Genomic DNA, 24,699 nt, shown 5'->3' on the forward strand with positions numbered 1-24,699 from the left:
AAAAAAAAATTCATCCCCCCTTCCTCCTCCTCCCTCCGTCGGTTTCACCTCAACGTGTTCAAGACGCCCCCCAAAAACAGTTGTTTCGGTGCAGAATGTATTTAACTCTCTTCCTCTCCCCGCAAAAAACTGGTTTTTTGCAATGCAGAACGTCTTCAACTGCCCCCCATAATTCATTTTTTTTCAACGTGGGATGTTATAATCCCCCCAAAATTCATTTTGCAGGGTGAAACTTCTCAAAACCTCCATTAAAATCTGTTTTTTCAACACCAAACATGCCTGATTCTCCCCAAAATTTGCTTTTTGCTATGCAAAACATATTAAAACATCCATCAAAACTCTTTTCCGCAACACAAAACACCTTCAACTGCCCACAAAGTTCGTTTTTTCAACGTGGGATGTGTTGAGATCCCCCCCAGATTTCATTTTGCAGTGTGAAACGTGTTAAAGTCTCCCAAAACTTGGCTTTTACAATGCAAAACATGTTAAAACATCCCTTAAAATACATGTTTCTGCAATGCAAAATGTGTTAAAGTCCCTCAAAAGCTGGTTTTTGCAGTGGGAAAAGTGTCCAAATTCCACCAAAACGTGTTTCTGCAGGGCAAAATGTGCCAAAAAGCCCCTCAAAATGTTTCTGCAATGCCAAAAAAAATGTTTCTGCAATGCAAAATGTTTAAAAATTCCCCAGAAATGTTTCTGCAGTGCAAAAAACCGTGTTTCTTCGATGCAAAATGTACCCCAAATCCCCCAAAACTCTGTTTCTGCAACCCCAAACTTGTCAACTTCCCCCCTCGAGACTTGTATCCGCGGTGCAAAACCTGTGAACCCCCCTCCCCGAGGGCGAACCGACGGAAATAAAGCAAAATGATGGATTTTTGTTGGAAAGCAGACCAAAAGCTCACTTTTGTCCGGGCTGGGCGGGGCGGGGGGCGCACGGCGGTGCAGGCGGCGGCTCTGTGCATTGCGGTCCCTGCTAATCCTTTGCTTCGTGCTCTTTGCATTGTGGTCTTTGCAAATCATTGCACCTTGGTCTTTGCAAATCTTTCCTTTGTCCTCCTTGCATCTTGGTCTTTGCATCGTGTCTTTTGCAAATCCTTTGCTTCGTCCTCTTTGGATCATGGTCTTTGGAAATCTTTGAGTCATGGGCTTTGCAAATTTTTCCTTCATCCTCTTTGTATCTTGGTCTTTGCATCATGGTCTTTGTAAATCATTCCTTTGTCCTCTTTGCATTTTGGTCTTTGCATCATCTTTGCAAATCCTTTGCTTAATCCTCTTTGGATCATGGTCTTTGTAAATCTTTGCATCTTGCTCTTTGCATCTTGCTCTTTGCATCGTGTTCTTTGCAAATCTTTCCTTCGTCCTCTTTGTATCTTCGTCTTTGCACCTCGGCCTTTGAAAATCTTTGCATCGTGGTCTTTGCAAATCCTTTGCTTCGTCCTCTTTGGATCATGGTCCTTGCAAATCTTTGCGTCATGGTCTTTGCATCTCGGTCTTCGTAAATCCTTTCCATGTCTTTGCATCCTGGTCTTTGCATCCTGGTCTTTGCATCGTGGTCTTTGCAAATCTTTCCTTCATCCTCTTTGCGTCTTGGTCTTTGCATCACGGTCTTTGCAAATCCTTTGCTTCGTCCTCTTTCGATCATGGTCTTTGGAAATCTTTGTGTCATGGGCTTTGCAATTTTTTCCTCCGTCCTCTTTGTATCTTGGTCTTTGCACCATGGTCTTTGCAGATCCTTTGCATCCTTCTCTTTGCATCATGGTCTTTGGAAATTCTCGCGCCTTGGTCTTTGCACCGTGGTCTTTGCACCTTGGTCTTTGCAACTCCTTTCCATCTCCTTGCATCCTGCTCCTTGCATCCTGCTCCTTGCATCCTGCTCCTTGCATCCTGCTCTTTGCATCTTGGTCTTTGCAAATCCTTTGCATCTTGGTCGTTGCATCTTGGTCTTTCCACCACCCTCTTCGCAAATCCCTTGCATCTCTTTGCAGGAAGGTCTTTGCGTCGTGCTCTTTCCAAATCCTTTGCTTCGTGCTCTTTGCCTCACGGTCTTTGCAAATCCTTGCATCATGGTCGTTGCAAATCTTGGCTTCGTGCTCTTTGCAAATCCTTTGCTTCGTGATCCTGCTCTTTGCAACTCAGTCTTTGCAAATCCTTTGCTTCATCCTCCTTGCATCTTGCTCTTTGCAAATCCTTCGCGTCTTGGTCTTGGCATCGTGCTCGTTGCAGATCCTTTGCATTTCTTGCATCGCCCTCTTTGCAAAACCTTTGCTTTTTTGCTCTTTGCAAATCCTTTTGTTTCGTGCTCTTTGCATCATGATCTTTGCATCATGGTCTTTGCAAATCCTTTGCACCTTGCTCTTTGCACCATCCTCTTTGCAGATCCTTTGCTTCGTGCTCCTCGCAGACCCTTTGCATCCCTTGCACCGCGCTCTTTGTTCCTGCAGCGTCCTCTGCAACTCCTGCAGCCTCCGCCTTCTGCAGCCTCCTCGTCCCCTTGTGTCCTCCTCGTCCTCATGTCCTCCTCATCTTCCTCTGTCCTTGTTTTCTTGCATCCTCCTCGTCCTCGTGTCCTCCTCGTCCTCGTGTCCTCCTCGTCCTCGTGTCCTCCTCGTCCTCACGTCCTCCTCGTCCTCACGTCCTCCTCCTCCTCACGTCCTCCTCCTCCTCACGTCCTCCTCCTCCTCACGTCCTCCTCGCGTCCTCACCTTGCACCACCCTCAGCCTCGCTTCCCCTTGCTGCAACTTGCCCGAGATTCCGGCCCTTTTTTCCCCCTAAAATCCCACAAAATCAGTTAATCTACCTCTCCCAGAAGACCCTTCACTTATTTTGGGGGGAGAAAAATGCAAAACTGGCTTTTTTTTTTTGGAGGTCAGACACACGCTGCAGCGACTGACTGCAAAAAAAGGGGGGCGGCCTGCGTAAGGGAGCCAAATGCAGGGCGGGCACCCTATGGGATTCCCCAAACCCAGCATTTTGGGTCTAAAAAAGCCAATTTAGGTAAAAAAATAAATAAACAACGAGGAACAGGACCACCCTCTGACGCACAACACGGAGAAATCCAGCTGCGCAAGGGATTGGCATGGCCCTGCCCGCCCACCACCCGCTTTTGGGGTGAATTCTTCCGTTTTTGGGGCCTCACATCTCATGATTTTGACTTAAATTTTTCATTTTTGAGGATTTTGGGGGGTTATTTTTGGCCAGGCTTGCTCAGCACCTCGCGTTTCCCAGCCCATGGATGCCGCGCCGCCGCGTTCACCGCTCGCAGCCCCCAAAACCCCAGGGATTTTCCATCCCTGGCGACAGCCGGACCTAAAATCGCTCAAAATTGACCCAAAACCAGCCCCCTTTTATTTATTTATTTTTTTGTACCCCGCGGCGACGGCGCTAACTCGCTCTCGCCTCTTGTCCCAAGCCTTCCTGGACGCCTACACGGAGGTGGAGGAGGACGACGACCTCAACAACCTGTGGACGACGGCATCGACCTTCATCGTCCTCTTCATCCTCAGCCTCTTCTACAGCGCCACCGTCACCTTGATCAAGGTATGGATTTTGGGGGGAAAACACCCCGAAATGGGGCTGGTTGGGTGGTCACTGGGAGACGAGGGACATGGGGATGGGATCCACCATGTCCAAGAGCCATTGAGTTGTGGTGGTGCAACCTCCCATCACCTCCCACACTCATAAATACATTTTACCCCCAAATTTTGCAAAAACTCTCAATTTTTTACCCCATTTCAAGACTTTTTAGCATCAGTCCCATCTCCTAATGACTTTTATTTACACAGAATTGGGTTGAAAGATGAGGAATTGGATCCACCACATGCAACGAGCTGTTGAGTTTTAACAACACAACCTCCTATCTCTTCCTCGCACTCATAAATTCAAATTTTCCCCCCAATTTTGCAAAAATCTCCATTTTTTACCCCATTTCAAGACTTTTTAACATCAGTCCCATCTCCTAATGACTTTTATTTATGCAGAATTGGGTTAAAAGATGAAGAATTGGATCCAGCACATGCAACGAGCCATTAAGTTGCAACAACACAACCTCCCATCTCTTCCTCACACACATAAATTCAAATTTTCACCCACATTTTGCAAAAATCTAAATTTTTAATTAACCGAAAACCTCATTTTCCCCATCACCAGGTGAAATAACCCGGCTCCTGTCGGATTTTGCTGCCTGCCGTCGCCAGACGCCTTCTCCACGTGGTGCAACCCCCTCCCCTTCCCTTTTCCTTGTAAATAGTCGCCGCGAAAATAAACATTTTCTTTTTCTCCGGGCTCCGTGTGGTTTTGTGCGTGCGCCGTGAATCGTGCCAGGATTTGGGGCTTCTTTTTGAAAAAATTGGATTTGCATGATCTTGCAATTTATTTTGCATTTTTTTCCAATGGAATGCGTGCGCCTGCGATTTGTTTTGAGTATTTTTTTGCAATGGATTGCATGCTTTTGTAATTTATTATTATTGTTATTGTTATCATCATCATCATTATTATTATCATCATCACCATCATTATTATCATTATTATTTGCAATGGATTCCATGCTCTTGCAGTTTGTTTTGGATTTCTTTTTGCAATGGATTGCATGCTCCTGCAATTTGTTTTGAGTATTTTTTTTGCAATGGATTGCATGCTTTTGCAATTTATTATTATTATTATTATCGTCATCACCATCTTTATCATCATCATCATTATTATTATTATCATTACTATTTTGCAATGAATTACATGCTCTTCCAATTTGTTTTAATTTTTTTTTTTGCAGTGGATTACATGCTCTTCCAATTAATTTGGGGGTTTTTGCAATGGATTGCATGCTTTTGCAATTTATTTTGGGATTTTTGCAACAGATTGCATGCCCTTGTAATATTTTTATTTTATTTTATTTTATTTTATTTTAAAGATAAGATCGTGTTGGGTCTTCCAAGACCTTGTTGGGTCTTCCAAGATCTTGGTGGGTCTCCCAAGACCTTGCTGGGTCTTCCAAGACCACGTTGAGTCTTCCAAGGCCACGTTGGGTCTTCCAAGGCCGCGTTGGGTCTTCCAAGGCCACGTTGGGTCTTCCAAGACAACGTTGGGTCTTCCAAGACAACGTTGGGTCTTCCAAGGCCACGTTGGGTCTTCCAAGGCCACGTTGGGTCTTCCAAGGCCACGTTGGGTCTTCCAAGACAACGTTGGGTCTTCCAAGGCCACGTTGGGTCTTCCAAGACCACGTTGGGTCTTCCAAGACCACGTTGGGTCTTCCAAGACAACGTTGGGTCTTCCAAGGCCACGTTGGGTCTTCCAAGGCCACGTTGGGTCTTCCAAGACAATGTTGGGTCTTCCAAGGCCACGTTGGGTCTTCCAATACCACGTTGGGTCCTGCAAGACCTTGCTGGGTCTTCCAAGTCCATGACCGGGCAGCCAATTAGCATCAGGGAAGGGTTGTTAGGGGTTAATTAGATGGGTTAATGATGGCGTCCCCTGCCCCACGGACCTCTGGGATTGCGGTGGGCCGAGCTTTGTGAAATGGGGCGGAGGGGCCTGGACCACAATCTCCACCTTCATTGCGCTCTTCCTCCTCGTCTTCTACAGCAGAGCCCAGGCCCCTCCCACTCCGTCCCCTCCTTCCCATTGGCCAACGGCCTCGGAGGGAGGACAAGCCACAAAACGGGGCGAAATCCACCAGAAAATGCCCCAAAAACCGTTCAAATCCCACTTTATTAACAAATTTCCCATCTTTGCTTCTCCGTTGCCATATTTTCGATAAAAAATCCGCATTTCTCCTCGCTCCCGCCATGTTTTTCCCATCATGCACCGCGTCCCTCCATGGGAAAGGCGCCGGGGGCGGTTTTGGGGCAGGAAATGGCTATTTTGGGTGCGGTGACTCAGAGGGAGAAGCGCGGTTCAGGTAAACAGGACACATCTGGCCGGGGTGACGCCAAAATCCAGATGTTCGGCGCTGCTTTTTTGGGGGGAAAACAACCAGTTTCTGCTCCCCAAATGACTCAGGCAGCAGCCCAAGAAACCACGATGGGGAGGAAAGAGGAGAAATGAAAATGGCTTTTATCGTAAACAGGATTTTGGGGTTTTTGGTCAAAAAAATGAAATTTTGGCTCCCCGGCACGCAATCAAGCCATGGAGGGGTGTAGGGATGGGGAGGAAAATGGGGGGAAAAAATGAAATATTGGGTCTCTGGCATGCAATCAACCCCTGGGGGGGTGTAGGGCTGGGGAGGAAAATGAGAGGAAAAACTGAAATATTGGGTCCCCGGCACACAATCAGCCCATGGAGGGGTGTAGGGCTGGGGAGGAAAATGGGGGAAAAAAGGGAGATTTCGGGCAACTTGTTTGGGGTGCATCGAGGCCATGTGATGAAGAAAAGGGGGGTTCTTATTGTGATGCACCAATGTAACAGGGACGTCATTTTGGGGGAAAATGGGTTTTTTGAAGCTTTTTGATTAGGATGAGATGTATGAACACAAAGTGGCTTCATTTTGGGGGGGAAATGGTTTTTTTGGCAACCTGATGGACATTGGGGTGCAATAATCTGACGCAACAGGGCTTTTTTGGGGAAAAAATGGGTTTCTTGAAGCTCGATGAAGATTAGGCTGAGATGGAACGACACAGTGAGGCTTCATTTTGGGGGGAAAACTGTCTTTTTTGGTAACCTGATGGAAATTGAATAGGAAGCACCAACACAACAGGGCTTTGTTTTGGGGGGAAAAAGGTTTTTTTTGAGATTTGAGGAGATTAGAGTGTGACGCACCAACACAACGTGTCTTCATCACGGGGAAAAACAGTCTCTTGAAGCCTGCTGGAGATCACCGAGGCAACGTGGCTCCATTTTGGGGTGGAAAAGGGGTTTCTTGAAGCCCGTGGAAACGGTCTGAAAATCATTTTATTCTGTGCATTTTTGAGAAAAGCACAAAAATTCCCGGTCCAACCCCTGGGACAACGGAGGGGCCACCCATGGGTGAAGACCTTCAGCACTCAGAGGACCTGGGGAGACACCAAAATTAAATTGCTCAGCCTTAATTAACGCTAATTATTATTGTTGGGGGGTGTGTGTGGGGGGGGTACCTTGAAGAGGGTGACGCCGGTGCTGTAGCAGAGGCTGAGGAGGAAGAGGATGACGAAGGCCACGGCGGTCCAGAGGTCGGTGACGTCTTCCTCCGTCTCCAGCTCCGTCTCCTTGCCCAGGACCACCATGATGCATTCTGGGGAGGCTGACAAAAAAGGGGCAGGGGTCAGCACCAAAAAGACATATTTTCACCTATTTTCCACCCAGTTCCTCCCCAAAACCCTTCAACAAGCAATGGGATCATGAGGATTTTTGGTACATGCATCAAAAAGCTGTATTTTCACCCGTTTTCCACCCAATCCCTCTCCAGACCTCTTCTATAAGCAGCGGGGCCATGAAGATTTTTGGTGCATGTATCAAAAAGCTGTATTTTCACCCATTTTCCACACAATCCTCCTCCAAAACCCTTCAACAAGCAACAGGGCCATGAGGATTTTTGGTGCATGTATCAAAAAGCCGTATTTTCACCCATTTTTCCACCCAGTTCCTCCTCAAAACCCTTCTGCAAGCAATGGGATCATGAGGAGTTTTGGTGCATGTATCAAAAAGCTACATTTTCACCCATTTTTCCACCCAATCCCGGTCCAAAGGCCTTTTAGAAGCGACGGGGCCACAAAGACTTTTGGTGCATGCACCAAAAAGCCATATTTTTACCCATTTTCCTCCCAATCCTTCTCCAAAGCACTTCAGCAAGCAACAGGGCCACAAAGATTTTGGTGCATGCACCAAAAAGCCATATTTTCACCCATTTTTCCACCCAATCCCTCTCCAAAACAGTCCTATAAGCAATGGGGCCATGAGGATTTTTGGTGCATGTATCAAAAAGCCATATTTTCACCCATTTTTTCCACCCGATCCCTCTCCAAAACCCTTCAACAAACAACGGGGTCGTGAGGACTTCTGGTGCATGCACCAAAAAGCCATATTTTCACCCATTTCCCACCCAATTATTGGGCAAAACCCCACTGCGAGCAAAAGAGCAGTGGGTTGTTCTTTTGGTGCGTGCAAAAAAATAATAATAATAATAATTTTTGCCCATTTTCTACCCAATTCGTGTCCACAACCCCGCTGCAAACAAAGTGGAAGTAGGATTTTTTTGATGCATGTAGCCAAATTTCACATTTTCACCAATTTTTTTTTTATGCAGGTCACTTTTTCACCTATTTCCTCACCAAATCCCTCTCCAAAACTCTCCCAGCAAGGAGGGATTTTTGGTGCACGCAGCAAAAACCCCATTTCCGCCTGTTTTCTACTCAATTCGTGTCTAAAACCCTGCGGCGAGAAAAGGGGAAGTGAGATTTTATTTTTATTTTTTTGGGCGAGTGCTGCAAAAAGCCACATTTCCACCCATTTTTTTCTCTCGTTTCTCTCTAAAACCTTGCTGCAAAAAAGCAGATTTTTTTTTTAAATTTTTGTTGCGTGCAACAAAGACTCCATTTCTCCCCGTTTTCTACCCAATTCTTGGCCAAAACCCTGCTGCGAGCAAACTGGGAATCCCTAATTTGTGTAAATCCTGCTCTTCCTCACCTCTCTTGATTAAAAAAATAGGCAAAAAAGAGGGGAAAACGGGTCATTTCGTCCTGCTCTTTCTCACCACTTGCTAAAAAAAATAGGCAAAAAAAGAGGGAAAACGGAAAATTGATTTGCCCCATCCCTAATTGATTTGCCCCATCCCTAATTGATTAGCCCCATCCCTAATTGATTTTCCCCATCCTTAATTGATTTGCCCCATCCCTAATTGATTAGCCCCATCCCTAATTGATTTTCCCCATCCTTAATTGATTTGCCCCATCCCTAATTGATTAGCCCCATCCCTAATTGGTTTGCTCTGTCCTTAATTAATTAGCCCCATCCCTAATTGATTAGCCCCATCCCTATTTAATTAGCCCCATTGTTAATTGGGGCTGGGAGATGGGTGGGTTTTGGAGGAGGTGGATGTGCTTGGTGAAGGCACCAGCATGTTCCTGTGTGATTTCTCTGTTTTTTTTTTTTTTTTTTTTTTTTTTTTTTTTTTTTTTTACTATTATCATTTTTTTTTCATCATTATTCTGATTTTCAGAATTATCATCATTAATTTTTTTTTTGGAAGGGGATTGGAAAGAGGTGGATGTGCCGGATGAAGACACCAGCACCGGCACATTTCTGTGTGATTTCTCTGTTGTTTTTTTTGTTTGTTTGTTTTTGGTTTTTTTACCATTATCATTTTTTTTTCATTGTTATCATCATTATTATCATCATTTTTTTTGGAATTGTATATTTTTTTCAGAATTATTATCATTAATTTTTTTTTGGAAGGGGATTGGGAGGAGGTGGATGCACATGATGAAGACACCAGTGCCGGCACGTTTCTGCATGATTTCTACATGTTGTTTTTTTTATTATTATCAGTTTTTTTCATCGTTATCATCACTATTATCATTATTTTTTTTGATTTTTTTTTTATTTGTAAATATTATCATTATTTTTCCTTTAGAAGGGGATTGGGAGGAGGTGGATGCACCAGGTGAAGACACCAGCACCATCATGTTTCTGCATGATTTCCATGTTTTTTTTATTATCATCTTTTTTTTTTTTTTCCATCTTTTTTTTCATCATTATTATCACTTTTTGGGGGGATTTTTTTTTTTTTTGAATTATTATCATTATTTTTTTTTCGGACGGGGATTGGGAGGAGGTGGACGCACCGGATGAAGACACCAGCGCTGGAACTTTTGTGCGTGATTTCCATCTTTTTTTATTATCATACTTATTTTTTTTCCACCAGGCTTATATTTTTTTTCACCATACTTTTTTTTTTTCTTTTTTTCCATCGTTCTTATATATATTTTTTTTTTTTTTTGGATTTACAGCCCCGCGCCCGCCCGCGCTCAGTAGCAGGTGCTGTCGGAATCGGCGAGGATCACCGAGACGTTGACGTTGGTGGGTTTACCCGTGCTCTTGTCCAGGCTCTTCTGCACGAAGTTCATCGGGATCCCGTCGTGCCCCACCACGCAGGCGAAGCTGTCCCCCCGCTGCCACTCGGACGCCGACACGCTCAGCTTGCTGTAGATGCTGAAGAGGCCGCCGTCGCCTTCCTGCGGGCCGAAGGTGGAGAAGCTTCCGGAAGACACCGGCCGGTCCTGCTGGGTCCAGGTGACCAAGATGTCGCGGGGACGGAAGCCCGAGGCCAGGCAGGTCAAGGTCGCGGTCTCCTGGCGGGCCAGCTCCTCCACCGGCGGGGGGAAGATGTAGACGGAGGGTGCCTGCACCGAGACGGCTGCGGGGCGCAAGAGACGGTCAGGGTGGGCCGGGGGGGGCCTCCCAGTAAGACCCTTCCAGTTGGCTAGGTCCTTCCAGCTTGATAGACCCTTCCGGTTGGCTAGGTTCTTCCAGTAAGACCCTTCTAGCAGGCTAGGTCCTTCCAGATTGATAGACCTCTCCAGTAGGCTAGGTCCTTCCAGTTGCCTAGGTCCTCCCAGTAAGACTTTTCCAGTTGGATAGACCCTTCCAGTAGGCTAGACCTTCCCAATTGCCTAGGTCCTTCCAGTTGGATAGACCATACTAGTAGGCTAGACCCTTCCAGTTGGCTAGGTCCTTCCAGATTGATAGACCTTTCCAGTAGGCTAGACCCTTCCAATTGGCTAGGTCCTCCAAGTAAGACCCTTCCAGTTGGCTAGGTCCTTCCAGATTGATAGACCTTTCCAGTAGGCTAGGTCCTCCCAGTAGACCCTCCCAGTGGACCCTTCTGGTGGACAAGACCTTCTGGTGGGCACGTTCCTTCCAGGAGACCACACCCTTCCATCAGACCGGCCATGGTGACTCTCCCAGAAGCCCTTGCTCTCCATCTAGACCTCTTCCAGTAAACCAACCCATTCCACTCAACTCTTCCAGCCAACTGCTTCCACTTGCCCCAAACTTCTCCACCTTGGCCCCAAACATCTCTGCCCTCACCCCAAACTTCTCCTTCCCCACCAGGGCTTGCGAGCGGGGCAGGAGAGGAGCAGTGGCTTCCTACCTAGGTCTTTCTTCACTGACTTCTTGATGGGTCCTTGGAGCTCCGAGCCGGACACAGAGCAGGAGAAGGTCTCACCACTGTTCCACTCCTCGGCGCAGACCTTCAGGACACTGGTGAGGCGGTAGAGGCCGTTTTCCTGCTTCTCGGGCTCCCCGGAGGACACGTCCAAGGCGGTCGCGGTGCTCCGGGACCAGGAGAGCTTCAGGTCTTCAGGGGCGTTGGCCACCACGCAGGTGATGCTGGCGTTCTGGCTGATGTAGAGGTCCTCCAAGGACGGGGGGAGGACGGTGACATCCAGCTTGGGTCCGGGACCTGGGTGGGGTGGGGTGGGGAGCGGCGTTGAGCGGGGCGGGAGGTCGGGGGACGCCAAATTCTGCATCTAAACGCTCTCCCCATCTTCTCGATCCCACCAAAAATACAGAGTTTTGGGGCATTTCCCCATATTCCCCATTTTGGGGCAGATCTTGGGACCTCGTTCCCACCAAAAAACAGATCTCTGGGGCGTGAATCCCCCTTGGGACCTCTTGGCCGAGCACCTGACCCTAAAAACCTACCCCAGAAGACAGGAATTGGGGCGTTTTCCAAGAAAATTGCGACCGCAACACTTTTTTCCTTAATTTTTGTGGCTTTGTCCACCTATTTTCTTAATTTCTGCTTTTTAGGTCCAAAAGCCACTGTCACCACTTCGTTTCCTGGCGTCATGATGTCACTCACCTGGCCGCGTGTCATCTCGTGGATGTCTATCCACCTCCAAAGACCTCAACCAACCTTCTACCCATCCATCCATCTCCAAAGACTCCACCCAACCATCCATCTTGACCATCCACCCATCCATCCATCTCCAAAGACTCCATCCAACCCTCCATCCTGACCTTCTACCCATTCATCCACCTCCAAGGACCACAACCAACCATCTACCCTGTCCATCTACCCATCCATCCACCTCCAAGGACCCCAACCAACCTCCCACCCACGCCACGGCCCTCACTTTTGCAGTAGGTGCTGATGGACTTGACGATGGGCTCCTTGAGCGACGGGTGGGACACCCTGCAGGAGAACTCGGCCCCCTGGTCCCAGCTCTGCCGGCTGACGTTGACCTGGCTCCACTGCGTGGCCGCCTTGTTGGAGCACTCGCTGCAGCTGTAGTTGTCCTCCTCCAGGTTCTGGACCTCCTTGTTCACCAGCCACTCCACCTCGGCGTTGCTGCCCTTCAGCCCCTCGATGAGGCACACCAGCAGGACCCTATTCTCGGGGTCTTCTTGGGTTGGGTAGCTGAGGAGCTTCACCAGGGGGTCAACAGGACACTTACCTGCAGAAGAAAAGGATCAGAACCCATCTAGGAGTTGACCAAGTCATCATGGAAGGCCAAGAGCAAGGCCAGAAGCAACTTCAACCAACTAGGAGTTGACCAACTCATCGTGCAAGGCCAGGAGCAAGGTTTAAAGCACTTCCCACCCATCTAGGGGTCAACCAAGTCTTCACGGAAGGCCAAGTCCAACATCAACCCAACTAGGACTTGACCAAGTCATCGTGGAAGGCCAAGAGCAAGGCCAGGAGCAACGCCAACCCAACTAGGAGATTACCAGGTCATCATGGAAGACCAAGATCAAGGCTGACACCACCCCCAACCCATCTAGGAGCCGACCAAACCATCCCACAACACCAGGACCGACGTCTTCCTCACCCTCGATGACTTCGGTGAGGGAGGTGGAGGTGGGCACGTGGTTGACCTTGCACTGGAAGGAGTTGTCGCAGTAGCTGCTGGCTGGCACCGTGAGCTGGCTGCTGGCGCTGTAGAAGCTGTCACTGCCCTGGACGGCCGGGAAGGTGACCTGGTCACCCGCAACGCTGGACACCCAGCTGATGGTGACGGGCTCGGGGAAGAAGTCGTTCACGAAGCAGCCGATGGTGACGTTGCCCTCGCTATCGCAGTCACTGAGGCAGGGGACCAGCGAGTAGGCAGTGGGAGCGGTGGCAGAGACTGCAGGAGCAGGAGGAGAAGCCCAAATTTTGGTGGCGGCCAGAGGACCATCCGCCACCCAGCAGGTGGAGGACCTCCGCCGAAAGGTGATGTGAAAGCGACCCCGAGACGCCGGTCCCCGGGGGACCTCGTGGCCAGACGGGGGAAGTTCACAAGGGCAAAGAGTTTCCTCCCGACGCCGTTTCTCACCCCAAAAAACCCACCCCCACGTCACGGCGTCGCGCCCACCCCTGTCGCACCGAGGTCTCCCACCCGCCCGCCCCGACCCCAAAATATTTCGGCGCGCGGCGTCGGCTGCGCCGCTCCCCTGCCCCTGTCCAATTTTGGGTTCTTCTACGCTTTTTGGGACCTTCTGATGGTAAGGAGATGCTGGGGGGGTCTGGAGAGGACACGGGGCTGCTTTTGCTGAGCGGGGCTGGAGGAAAAAGGTGGCTTGATTGGCTAAAAATTGAGCGTTTCTACCAAAAATTGAGGCTGAGCATCACAAAAGTGGCAAAAATTTGGGGTTTCCTAGAGGAGGTCGAGGTCACCACTGAAATGGCTCAAAACTGCGATTTTTTTCAAGTAATTTTGCAGCTGAGCATCACTCAAAGACCTCAAAATTAGCTTTTCTAGAGAAAATCGAGGCTGAATATTTTTGGCAGAGCTCAAAATCAGGTTTTCCTAGAGAAAACTGGGGTTGAACAGCGCAAGCGCAGCCCAAAATTGGAGTTTCCTAGAGAAGATCGAGGTTGAGCACCACTGCACAGCTGAAAAAGCGAGATTTCCTCCAAAAATATCGAAGCTGAGCGTCACTGAACAGTTCAAAATTGAGATTGCCTCTAAAAATATCAAATCTAAGCATCACTGCGCAGCTCAAAACTGAGATTTTCTCCAAAAATATCGAAGCTGAGCATCACTGAACAGCTCAAAGATAAGATTTCCTCTAAAAATATCGATTCTGAGCAACACTGAGTAGCTCAAAGATGGGATTTCCTCCAAAAATACCGAAGCTGAGCGTCACTGAACAGCTCAAAATTGAGATTGCCTCTAAAAATACCAAATCTGAGCATCTCTGCGCAGCTCAAAAACGAGATTTCCTCCAAAAATATTGATTCTGAACACCACTGAACAGCTCAAAAATGGGATTTTCCTCCAAAAAAAATCGAAGCTGAGATAATTTTGAGATAATATTGAAGCTGTGCACGGCTCAAACTCAGCTTTTCCATGGAACATCAAGGCTGAGTGTCCCTCAAAAAAGCTCAATTTCAATTTTTTTTTGGAGGAAATTGAGGTTGAGCATCACTAGCATGGCTCGCACCTGAGCTTCATGGAGAAGGTCGAGGTGAGGACCTCCAGCACAGCTCCAAGCTGGTTTTTTTCTAGAAAAATCTCAAGGCTGAGCACTGCTGGCTTGGATGGAACCTGAGCACGGTGGGTTTGAGGGGGAATTTTTTGGGTGAGCTTTGCTAAAACATCTAGGTGGGCTTCCATAGCACGTCTAGGCGAGCATGGCCAGAAAATCTAGGTGAGCATGGCCAGCACATCTCGGTGGGCTTCCATAGCACAGCTAGGTGAGCCTCACTAGCACATCTAGAGGAGCTTCCATAGCAGATCTAGGTGGGCTTGGCCAGCACTGCTTGGTGGGCTTCCCTAGCACATCTCGGTGAGCATGGCTAGAAAGGCTAGGTGGGCTTCCATAGCACATCTAGGTGGGCTTCCCTAGCACAGCTAGGTGAGCATGGCCAGAAAGGCTAGGGGAGCACGGCCGGCACATCTCGGGTGGGCTTCCCTAGCACACCTAGGTGGGCTTCCCTAGCATATCTAGGTGAACATGGCTAGAAAAGCTGGGTGGGCTTCCATAGCACATCTAGGTGGGCTTCCCTAGCATGTGGAGTTGAGCTTCCCTAGCACACCTGGGTGAGCACGGTCAGAAAATGTGGGTGGGCTCTGCTAGCACATCGAGGTGGGCTTCCATAGCATATCGAGGTGAGCATGGCCAGAAAAATCTAGGTGGGCTTCCATAGCACGTCTAGGTGGGCTTCCCTAGCATATCTAGGTGAGCATGGCTAGAAAAGCTAGGTGGGCTTCCCTGGCCCCTCCCGGTGGGCTTCCCTGGCCCCTCTCTGTGAGCATGGCCAGAAAAGCTAGGGGATCATGGCCAGCACATCGAGGTGGGCTTTGCTAGCACATCTAGGGGAGCATGGCCAGAAAACCTGGATGAGCTTTGCTAGCACACCTAGGTGGGCTTCCATAGCACGTCTAGGTGAGCATGGCCAGAAAACCTAGGTGAGCTTCCCTAGCACATCGAGGTGAGCATGGCCAGCACGTCTAGGTGGGCTTCCATAGCACATCTAGGTGAGCGTGGCTAGAAAATCTGGGTGGGCTTTGCTAGCACACCTAGGTGGGCTTCCCTAGCTCATCTGGGTGAGCATGGCCAGAAAAACCTAGGTGGGCATGGCCAGCACATCTCGGTGGGCTTCCCTAGCTCATCTAGGGGAGCATGGCCAGAAAAATCTAGGCGAGCATGGCCGGCACACCTAGGTGGGCTTCCATAGCACATCTAGGCGAGCTTTGCTTGCACATCCAGCTGAGCACGGCCAGAAAACCTAGGGGAGCTTTGCTAGCACATCTTGGTGGGCTTCCATAGCACATCTTGGTGGGCTTCCCTAGCATGTCGAGTTGAGCTTCCCTAGCACACCTGGGTGAGCATGGTCAGAAAATGTGGGTGGGCTCTGCTAGCACATCGAGGTGGGTTTCCATAGCGTATCAAGGTGAGCATGGCCAGAAAACCTAGGTGGGCTTCCCTAGCACGTCTAGGTGGGCTTCCCTAGCATATCTAGGTGAGCATGGCTAGAAAAGCTAGGTGGGCTTCCCTGGCCCCTCTCGGTGGGCTTCCCTGGCCCCTCTCGGTGAGCATGGCCAGAAAAGCTAGGGGATCATGGCCAGCACATCGAGGTGGGCTTTGCTAGCACATCTAGGGGAGCATGGCCAGAAAACCTGGATGAGCTTTGCTAGCACACCTAGGTGGGCTTCCATAGCACGTCTAGGTGAGCATGGCCAGAAATTCTAGGTGAGCTTCCCTAGCACATCGAGGTGAGCATGGCCAGCAAATCTAGGTGGGCTTCCATAGCACATCTAGGTGGGCTTCCATAGCACGTCTAGGTGAGCATGGCTGGAAAATCTGGGTGGGCTTTGCTAGCACACCTAGGTGGGCTTCCCTAGCTCATCTGGGTGAGCATGGCCAGAAAAATCTAGGTGGGCATGGCCAGCACATCTCGGTGGGCTTCCCTAGCTCATCTAAGGGAGCATGGCCAGAAAAATCTAGGCGAGCATGGCCAGAAAAGCTAGGTGGGCTTCCATAGCACGTCTAGGTGAGCATGGCCAGAAAACCTAGGTGAGCTTCCATAGCACATCGAGGTGAGCATGGCCAGCAAATCTCGGTGGGCTTCCATAGCACGTCTAGGTGAGCATGGCCAGAAAAGCTAGGTGGGCTTCCATAGCACGTCTAGGTGGGCTTCCATAGCACATCGAGGTGAGCATGGCCAGAAAAGCTAGGTGGGCTTCCATAGCACGTCTAGGTGGGCTTCCATAGCACGTCTAGGTGAGCATGGCCAGAAAACCTAGGTGAGCTTCTCTAGCACATCTAGGTGAGGATGGCCAGAAAATCTGGGTGGGCTTTGCTAGCACATCTTGGTGGGCTTCCCTAGCTCATCTAGGGGAGCTCTGCTTGAGCATCTGGTTGAGTACTGCTAGAAAACCGAGGTGAGCTTCCATAGCACATCTAGGTGGGCTTCCCTAGCAAACCTAGGTAAGCATGGCCAGAAAAACCTAGGTGGGCATGGCCAGCACATCTCGGTGGGCTTCCCTAGCTCATCTAGGGGAGCATGGCCAGAAAAATCTAGGCGAGCATGGCCGGCACACCTAGGTGGGCTTTGCTAGCACATCGAGGTGGGCTTCCATAGCTCACCTAGGTGGGCTTCCCTAGGACCTCTAGGTGAGCACGGCCAGAAAACCTAGGTGGGCTTCCATGGCACGTCTAGGGGAGATTTGCTAGCTCATCTACGTGGGCTTCCTTAACACGTCCAGGTGGACTTCCATCCGACGTCTAGGTGGCCATGGCTAGCAGGTCTAGGCGACCACCACTGTCAGAGCTCTACGCGTACGTAGCTTACGGACGTGACACCAAGGTCCTGGAGAAGCTCGATGCGCACGAGCGTCGCCGTCACATCTGGGGGGCCATGGCCAGAACACCTCGGTGGCCACCGCCATCAGATCTCGGTGGCCATCTTTGGAACCTGCAGGTGACCCTCGGTGGCACCTCTTGGTGGCCACCACCATGAGAACCTGTAGGTGACCACCAGCATTGGTGGCCGTCATTGGCATGTCTTGGTGACTATCACCATTAATACCTCTTGGTGGCCACCAACATCACATCCTGGTGACCACCATGACCTCCAGGTGGCCACCATCACCTCCTAGTGGCCACCATCACCCCTTGGTGGCCACCACCATCACCTCCTAGTGGCCACCAGGAACTCCTCGTGGCCAACACCACCACCTCTTGGTGGCCACCATGACCTCTTGGTGGCCACCATGACCTCCTGCTGGCCGCCACCATCACCTCTTGGTGGCCACCGTGACCTCCTCTTGGTGGCCACCACCATGAGAACCTGTAGGTGACCACCAGCGTTGGTGGCCGTCATTGGCATGTCTTGGTGACTATCACCATTAATACCTCTTGGTGGCCACCAACATCACATCCTGGTGACCACCATGACCTCCAGGTGGCCACCATCACCCCTTGGTGGCCACCACCATCACCTCCTAGTGGCCACCAGGAACTCCTTGTGGCCAACACCACCACCTCTTGGTGGCCACCATGACCTCCTGCTGGCCGCCACCATCACCTCTTGGTGGCCACCGTGACCTCCTCTTGGTGGCCACCACCATGAGAACCTGTAGGTGACCACCAGCATTGGTGGCCGTCATTGGCATGTCTTGGTGACTATCACCATTAATACCTCTTGGTGGCCACCAACATCACATCCTGGTGACCACCATGACCTCCAGGTGGCCACCATCACCCCTTGGTGGCCACCACCATCACCTCCTAGTGGCCACCAGGAACTCCTTGTGGCCAACACCATGACCTCCTGCTGGCCGCCACCATCACCTCTTGGTGGCCACCGTGACCTCCTCTTGGTGGCCACCACCATGAGAACCTGTAGGTGACCACCAGCATTGGTGGCCGTCATTGGCATGTCTTGGTGACTATCACCATTAATACCTCTTGGTGGCCACCAACATCACATCCTGGTGACCACCATGACCTCCAGGTGGCCACCATCACCCCTTGGTGGCCACCACCATCACCTCCTAGTGGCCACCAGGAACTCCTCGTGGCCAACACCACCACCTCTTGGTGGCCACCATGACCTCTTGGTGGCCACCGTGACCTCCTCTTGGTGGCCACCACCATGAGAACCTGTAGGTGACCACCAGCATTGGTGGCCGTCATTGGCATGTCTTGGTGACTATCACCATTAATACCTCTTGGTGGCCACCAACATCACATCCTGGTGACCACCATGACCTCCAGGTGGCCACCATCACCCCTTGGTGGCCACCACCATCACCTCCTAGTGGCCACCAGGAACTCCTTGTGGCCAACACCATGACCTCCTGCTGGCCGCCACCATCACCTCTTGGTGGCCACCGTGACCTCCTCTTGGTGGCCACCACCATGAGAACCTGTAGGTGACCACCAGCATTGGTGGCCGTCATTGGCATGTCTTGGTGACTATCACCATTAATACCTCTTGGTGGCCACCAACATCACATCCTGGTGACCACCATGACCTCCAGGTGGCCACCATCACCCCTTGGTGGCCATCACCATCACCTCCTAGTGGCCACCATCACCCCTTGGTGGCCACCACCATCACCTCCTAGTGGCCACCAGGAACTCCTCGTGGCCAACACCACCACCTCTTGGTGGCCACCATGACCTCTTGGTGGCCACCATGACCTCCTGCTGGCCGCCACCATCACCTCTTGGTGGCCACCGTGACCTCCTCTTGGTGGCCACCACCATGAGAACCTGTAGGTGACCACCAGCGTTGGTGGCCGTCATTGGCATGTCTTGGTGACTATCACCATTAATACCTCTTGGTGGCCACCAACATCACATCCTGGTGACCACCATGACCTCCAGGTGGCCACCATCACCCCTTGGTGGCCACCACCATCACCTCCTAGTGGCCACCAGGAACTCCTCGTGGCCAACACCACCACCTCTTGGTGGCCACCATGACCTCTTGGTGACCACCATGACCTCTTGGTGACCACCACCATCACCTCCTAGTGGCCACCAGGAACTCCTCGTGGCCAACACCACCACCTCTTGGTGGCCACCATGACCTCTTGGTGGCCACCATGACCTCCTGCTGGCCGCCACCATCACCTCTTGGTGGCCACCGTGACCTCTTGGTGGCCCATGGTGGTCCACCAAGGTGACCTCTTGGTGGCCCTCCTGCACCCACCTCTCACCACGCGTCTTCTCCTCCACCGCCGGCACCCACCTGGAGGGAGAGAGAAGAAAAATTGGGGTGAATTCCCTGGATTTTGGGTAAAGTACCTGGATTTGGGATAAAATACGCAGATTTTGGGTAAATTACCTGGATTTTGGGGGTAAATTACCCAGATTTTGGGGTGACTTCGATTTAGGCGTAAATTAACTGGGTTTTGGGTTGAGTTACTTGGATTTGGGGTTAATTACCTGGGTTTGGGGGTGACGTGGGTTTTGGGATGAATTCCCTGGATTTGGGGTTAAAATGCATGCATTTGGGGGTAAACTACCTGGATTTTGAGGCAAATTACACAGATTTTGGGGTGAGTGCGATTTTGGGGTGAGTTACCTGGATTTTGGGTAAAGTGCTTGGATTTTGGGTTGAATTACTTGGATTTTGGGGTGAATTAGTTCGGATTGGGGATGAAATACTAGGATTTGGGGGCGAATTACCCGGGATTTGGGGGCGAATTACCCGGGATTTGGGGGTAAAATACCGGGATTTTGAGGTGAATTACCTGGGGTTTGGGTAAATTACCTGGATTTTGGGGTGAATTACCTGGGATTGGGGGGTGGATTACCTGGATTTGGGATCAATTAGTTCATTATACGGGCTCTGTCAGTGCTTAATCCTATTGGTTATTGGCCCTATCGGTTATTGGCCCTATTGGTTGTCAATCCTATTGATTATTGACCTTATTGATTGCCAGTCCTATTGATTATTGACTCTATTGGTCATCAATCCTATATTTTATGGCCCCTAGTGGTTATCAGTTCTATCGGTTATTGATCCCATTGGTTACCGACCCTATTATTTATTGACCCCATTGATTATTGGTCCTATGGGTTATTGGCCATATAGGTTATCGATCATATTGGTTATTGATCCTACCCATTACTGACCCTATTGGTCGTCAATCTGACGGTTTATTGACCCTATTGGTTATCGATCCTACCCATTACTGACCCTATTGGTTATCGATCTTATGGGTTATTGGCCCTATCAGTTATTGACCCTATTGGTTATTGATCCTACTGGTTATTGACCCTATTGTTGACACCATTGGTCATCGATGTGCTGGGTTATTGATAACCTGATCGATTACCGATTGATTAGTCATCACTCCCATTGGTCATCGATCCTGCGGGTTATTGACCCCATAACTGACCCCATTGGTTATCGATCGCCCCACAGCGCTCCCATAGCGACCCCCAGCGGCCACCGCGCGAAAACACCCCAAACGGCACCAAAACGGGGACAGAAACGGCAATTTTGGGCCTCTCCTGCCCCCCTGCTGCCACGGTGGCCGATTTCTGCAGAAATTCACCCAAATGCGGGAAAGCGTGGGGGTGGTGATGACGTCATCGGCCCTGACAGCTTGTTTTTTTTCCACCCCGGGGGAGGCGGCCAATGGGGTTGTTTTGGGTAATTTTGGGTTATTTCTGTTATTGCAGGTTTTTGTCGCTCGCGGCTCCTGGCAGAGCTCGGTGCCCAAAATCGCCAGCGGGGACCCAAAATCGCTGCTGTTGACCCCAAAATCTCGGCGCGGGTCGAGGGGATTTGAGGAGGACCCAAAAATCCCACGTGGACCCCAAAATCTCCGTTACGGACCTCAGAATTTGCATCTGGGCTCGAAAACCTCAATTATGGGCTCCAAAAATCTGCCACGGACCCCAAAACTCCGATATCTACCCCAAAACTCCAGCAAGGATCAAGACCGTCAGCACGGACCCCAAATCTCTATTTCTGACTCCAAAATCCCCATTTTTGACTGCAAAACCTCCGTTATGGACCCAAAATCTCCATTTTTGACTGAAAGCCTCCGTCACAGACCCGAAAATCTACATTATGGACTCAAAATCTCCAGCATGGACCCCAAAATGTCCATGGAGGACCCCAAAAATCCAGGATGGACCAAAAAAATCTCCATTATGGACCCAAAAACTCCGCCATAGACCCCAAAATTCCACCAAAGGTCAAGAAGCTTCAGCACGGACCCAAAACTCTCTGTTATGGACCCAAAAACGTCATCACAGACCCTTAATCTTCATCATGGAGACAAAAGCTTCCTTTTGGACCCCAAAATCTGCGATCTGATCCCAAAATCTCAAGCGAAGATCGAAGGGCTCCAAAAATCTTCATTATGGACTCAAAATCTCCACGATGGACCCAAAAATCTCCGTTACGGACCCAAAATCTTATCACGGTCCCAAAATGTCCAGGATGGACCCCAAAACAGCAGCAGGACCGCAGGGGCTCTGGGACGGACCCAAAAATCTCCGTTTTGGACCCAAGACCCCTCAGCAATCCCAGGGGCTCCGCCACGGACCCAAAATCTCCAGAACTGAGCCCAAATCCCCGGCGTGGACCTAGAAATGGGGGAGCCTGGGTATGGGGCCAGGGATAGTTGTGGGGCAGGGATAGTTGTGGGGCAGGGGAGCTGTGGGTCAGGGGAGCTGTGGGGCAGGGAGAGCTGTGGGGCAGAGCTAGCTGTGGGGCTGAGCTAGTTGTGGGTCCAGGGGGAGCTGTAGGGCAGGGAGAGCTATGGGGCAGAGCTAGTTGTGGGGCTGAGCTAGCTGTGGGTCAGGGGAGCTGTGGGGCTGAGCTTGCTGTGGGGCTGAGCTAGCTATGGGTCGGGGAGCTGTGGGGCTGAGCGAGCTGTGGGTCAGGGGAGCTGTGGGGCTGAGCTAGTTATGGGTCAGGAGAGCTATGGGGCAGAGCTAGCTGTGGGGCTGAGCGAGCTGTGGGTCAGGGGAGCTGTGGGACTGAGCCAGCTGTGGGTCAGGAGAGCTATGGGGCAGAGCTAGCTGTGGGGCTGAGCTAGCTGTGGGTCAGGGGAGCTGTGGGGCTGAGCTAGCTGTGGGTCAGGAGAGCTATGGGGCAGGGAGAGCTATGGGGCAGAGCTAGTTGTGGGGCTGAGCTAGCTATGGTCAGGGAGGGCTGTGGGGCTGAGCTAGCTGTGGGGCTGAGCCAGCTGTGGGGCAGGGGAGAGCTGTGGGGCAGGGGAGAGCTGTGGGGCTGAGCTAGCTGTGGGGCAGGGGAGAGCTGTGGGGCAGGGGAGAGCTGTGGGGCTGAGCTAGCTGTGGGGCAGGGGAGAGCTGTGGGGCAGGGGAGAGCTGTGGGGCTGAGCTAGCTGTGGGGCAGGAAAGAGCTGTGGGTCAGGGGGAGCTGCGGGGCAGGAGAAAGCTGTGGGGCTGAGCCAGCTGTGGGTCAGGGAGAGCTATAGGGCAGGGAGAGCTGTGGGGCTGAGCTAGCTATGGGGCAGGGAAAGCTGTGGGTCAGGGAGAGCTGTGGGGCTGAGCTAGTTATGGGGCAGGGGGATCAGTGGGGTGAGCCAGCTGTGGGTCAGGGAGAGCTATGGGGCAGGGAGAGCTATGGGGCAGGGAGAGCTGTGGGGCTGAGCTAGTTGTGGGGCAGGGAGAGCTGTGGGGCTGAGCTAGCTGTGGGTCAGGGAGAGCTGTGGGGCTGAGCTAGCTATGGGGCAGGGAAAGCTGTGGGTCAGGGAGAGCTGTGGGGCTGAGCTAGTTATGGGGCAGGGGGATCTGTGGGGCTGAGCCAGCTGTGGGTCAGGGAGAGCTATGGGGCAGGGAGAGCTATGGGGCTGAGCTAGCTGTGGGGCAGGAGAGAGCTGTGGGGCTGAGCTAGTTATGGGGCAGGGGAGAGCTGTGGGGCAGGGGATCTGTGGGGCTGAGCTAGCTGTGGGGCTGAGCTAGCTATGGGGCAGGGAAAGCTGTGGGGCAGGAGAGAGTTGTGGGGCTGAGCTAGCTATGGGGCAGGGAAAGCTGTGGGGCAGGAGAGAGCTGTGGGGCTGAGCTAGTTATGGGGCAGGGGAGAGCTGTGGGGCAGGGGATCTGTGGGGCTGAGCTAGCTGTGGGTCAGGGAGAGCTGTGGGGCTGAGCTAGCTATGGGGCAGGGAAAGCTGTGGGGCAGGAGAGAGTTGTGGGGCTGAGCTAGTTATGGGGCAGGGGAGAGCTGTGGGGCAGGGGATCTGTGGGGCTGAGCTAGCTGTGGGTCAGGGAGAGCTGTGGGGCTGAGCTAGCTATGGGGCAGGGAAAGCTGTGGGGCAGGAGAGAGTTGTGGGGCTGAGCTAGCTGTGGGGCAGGAGAGAGCTGTGGGGCTGAGCTAGTTATGGGGCAGGGGAGAGCTGTGGGGCAGGGGGATCTGTGGGGCAGAGCTAGCTGTGGGTCAGGGAGAGCTGTGGGGCTGAGCTAGTTATGGGGCAGGGGGATCTGTGGGGCTGAGCCAGCTGTGGATCTTAGCCAGCTGTGGGGCAGGGGAGAGCTGTGGGGCAGGGGAGAGCTGTGGGGCTGAGCCAGCTGTGGGGCAGAGTTAGCAGTGGGGCAGGGGTAGCTGTTTGCTGTGGAGAGCTGTGGGGCTGACTTAGCTGTGGGGCTGAGCTAGTTATGGGGCAGGGGAAAGCTGTGGGGCTGGCGATAGCTGTGGGGCTGGAGTTTGCTATGGGGCAGAGCTAGCTCCTGATCTGGAGGTCACTGTGGGGCAGGGAACCACTGTGGGGCTGGAGATATCTGTGGGGCAGGGATAGCTGTGGGGCTGGAGAGGTCCACGTGTCCTTAGAACCACTTGTGGGGCAGATCGCTATGGGGCAGGGGGGAGTTTGCTGTGGGGCAGGGGTAGTTTTGGGCAGGGGTAGTTGTGGGGCAGGGATAGTTGTGGGGCTGAAGTTTGCTGTGGGGCTGGAGATAGATGTGGGGCAGGGATAGTTGTGGGGCTGGACTTTGCTATGGGGCAGGGTTATCTGTGGGGCTGGAGATGGGTGTGGGGCAGAGATAGATGTGGGGCAGGGTTATCTGTGGGGCTGCAGATGTCTACATGTCCGTAGAAGCACTTGTGGGGCAGATCGCTATGGGGCAGGGGGGAAATAGCTGTGGGGCTGGGATCGCTATGGGGCTGGAGATAGCTGTGGGGCTGGAGTTTGCTATGGGGCAGGACAGCTGTGGGGCAGGACAGCTGTGGGGCAGAGACAGCTGTGGGGTTGGAGATCTCTATGTGTCCTTCGAACCACTTGTGGGGCAGATCGCTGTGGGGCAGGGGGGGACAGATGTGGGGCTGGAGCTACACATGGGGCAGAGACAGTTGTGGGGCTGGAGTT

At 51.6% G+C, this 24,699-nt stretch overlaps 1 gene segment (V, D, J or C); it reads right to left on the reverse strand.

The window, feature by feature from the left end:
- Nucleotides 1–7,023: 7,023 nt before the first annotated feature.
- On the reverse strand, nt 7,024–17,397 carry LOC118261340 (immunoglobulin heavy constant gamma 4-like). The segment is given in 6 exon segments: nt 7,024–7,208; nt 9,993–10,319; nt 11,058–11,369; nt 12,046–12,366; nt 12,742–13,038; nt 17,247–17,397. Coding segments are annotated over 6 exon segments (1,593 nt in total).
- Between the last annotated feature and the right edge of the window lie 7,302 nt (nt 17,398–24,699).

The sequence above is a fragment of the Cygnus atratus genome, unplaced genomic scaffold (assembly GCF_013377495.2).
Source record: "Cygnus atratus isolate AKBS03 ecotype Queensland, Australia unplaced genomic scaffold, CAtr_DNAZoo_HiC_assembly HiC_scaffold_38, whole genome shotgun sequence".
NCBI classification, from domain to species: domain Eukaryota; kingdom Metazoa; phylum Chordata; class Aves; order Anseriformes; family Anatidae; genus Cygnus; species Cygnus atratus.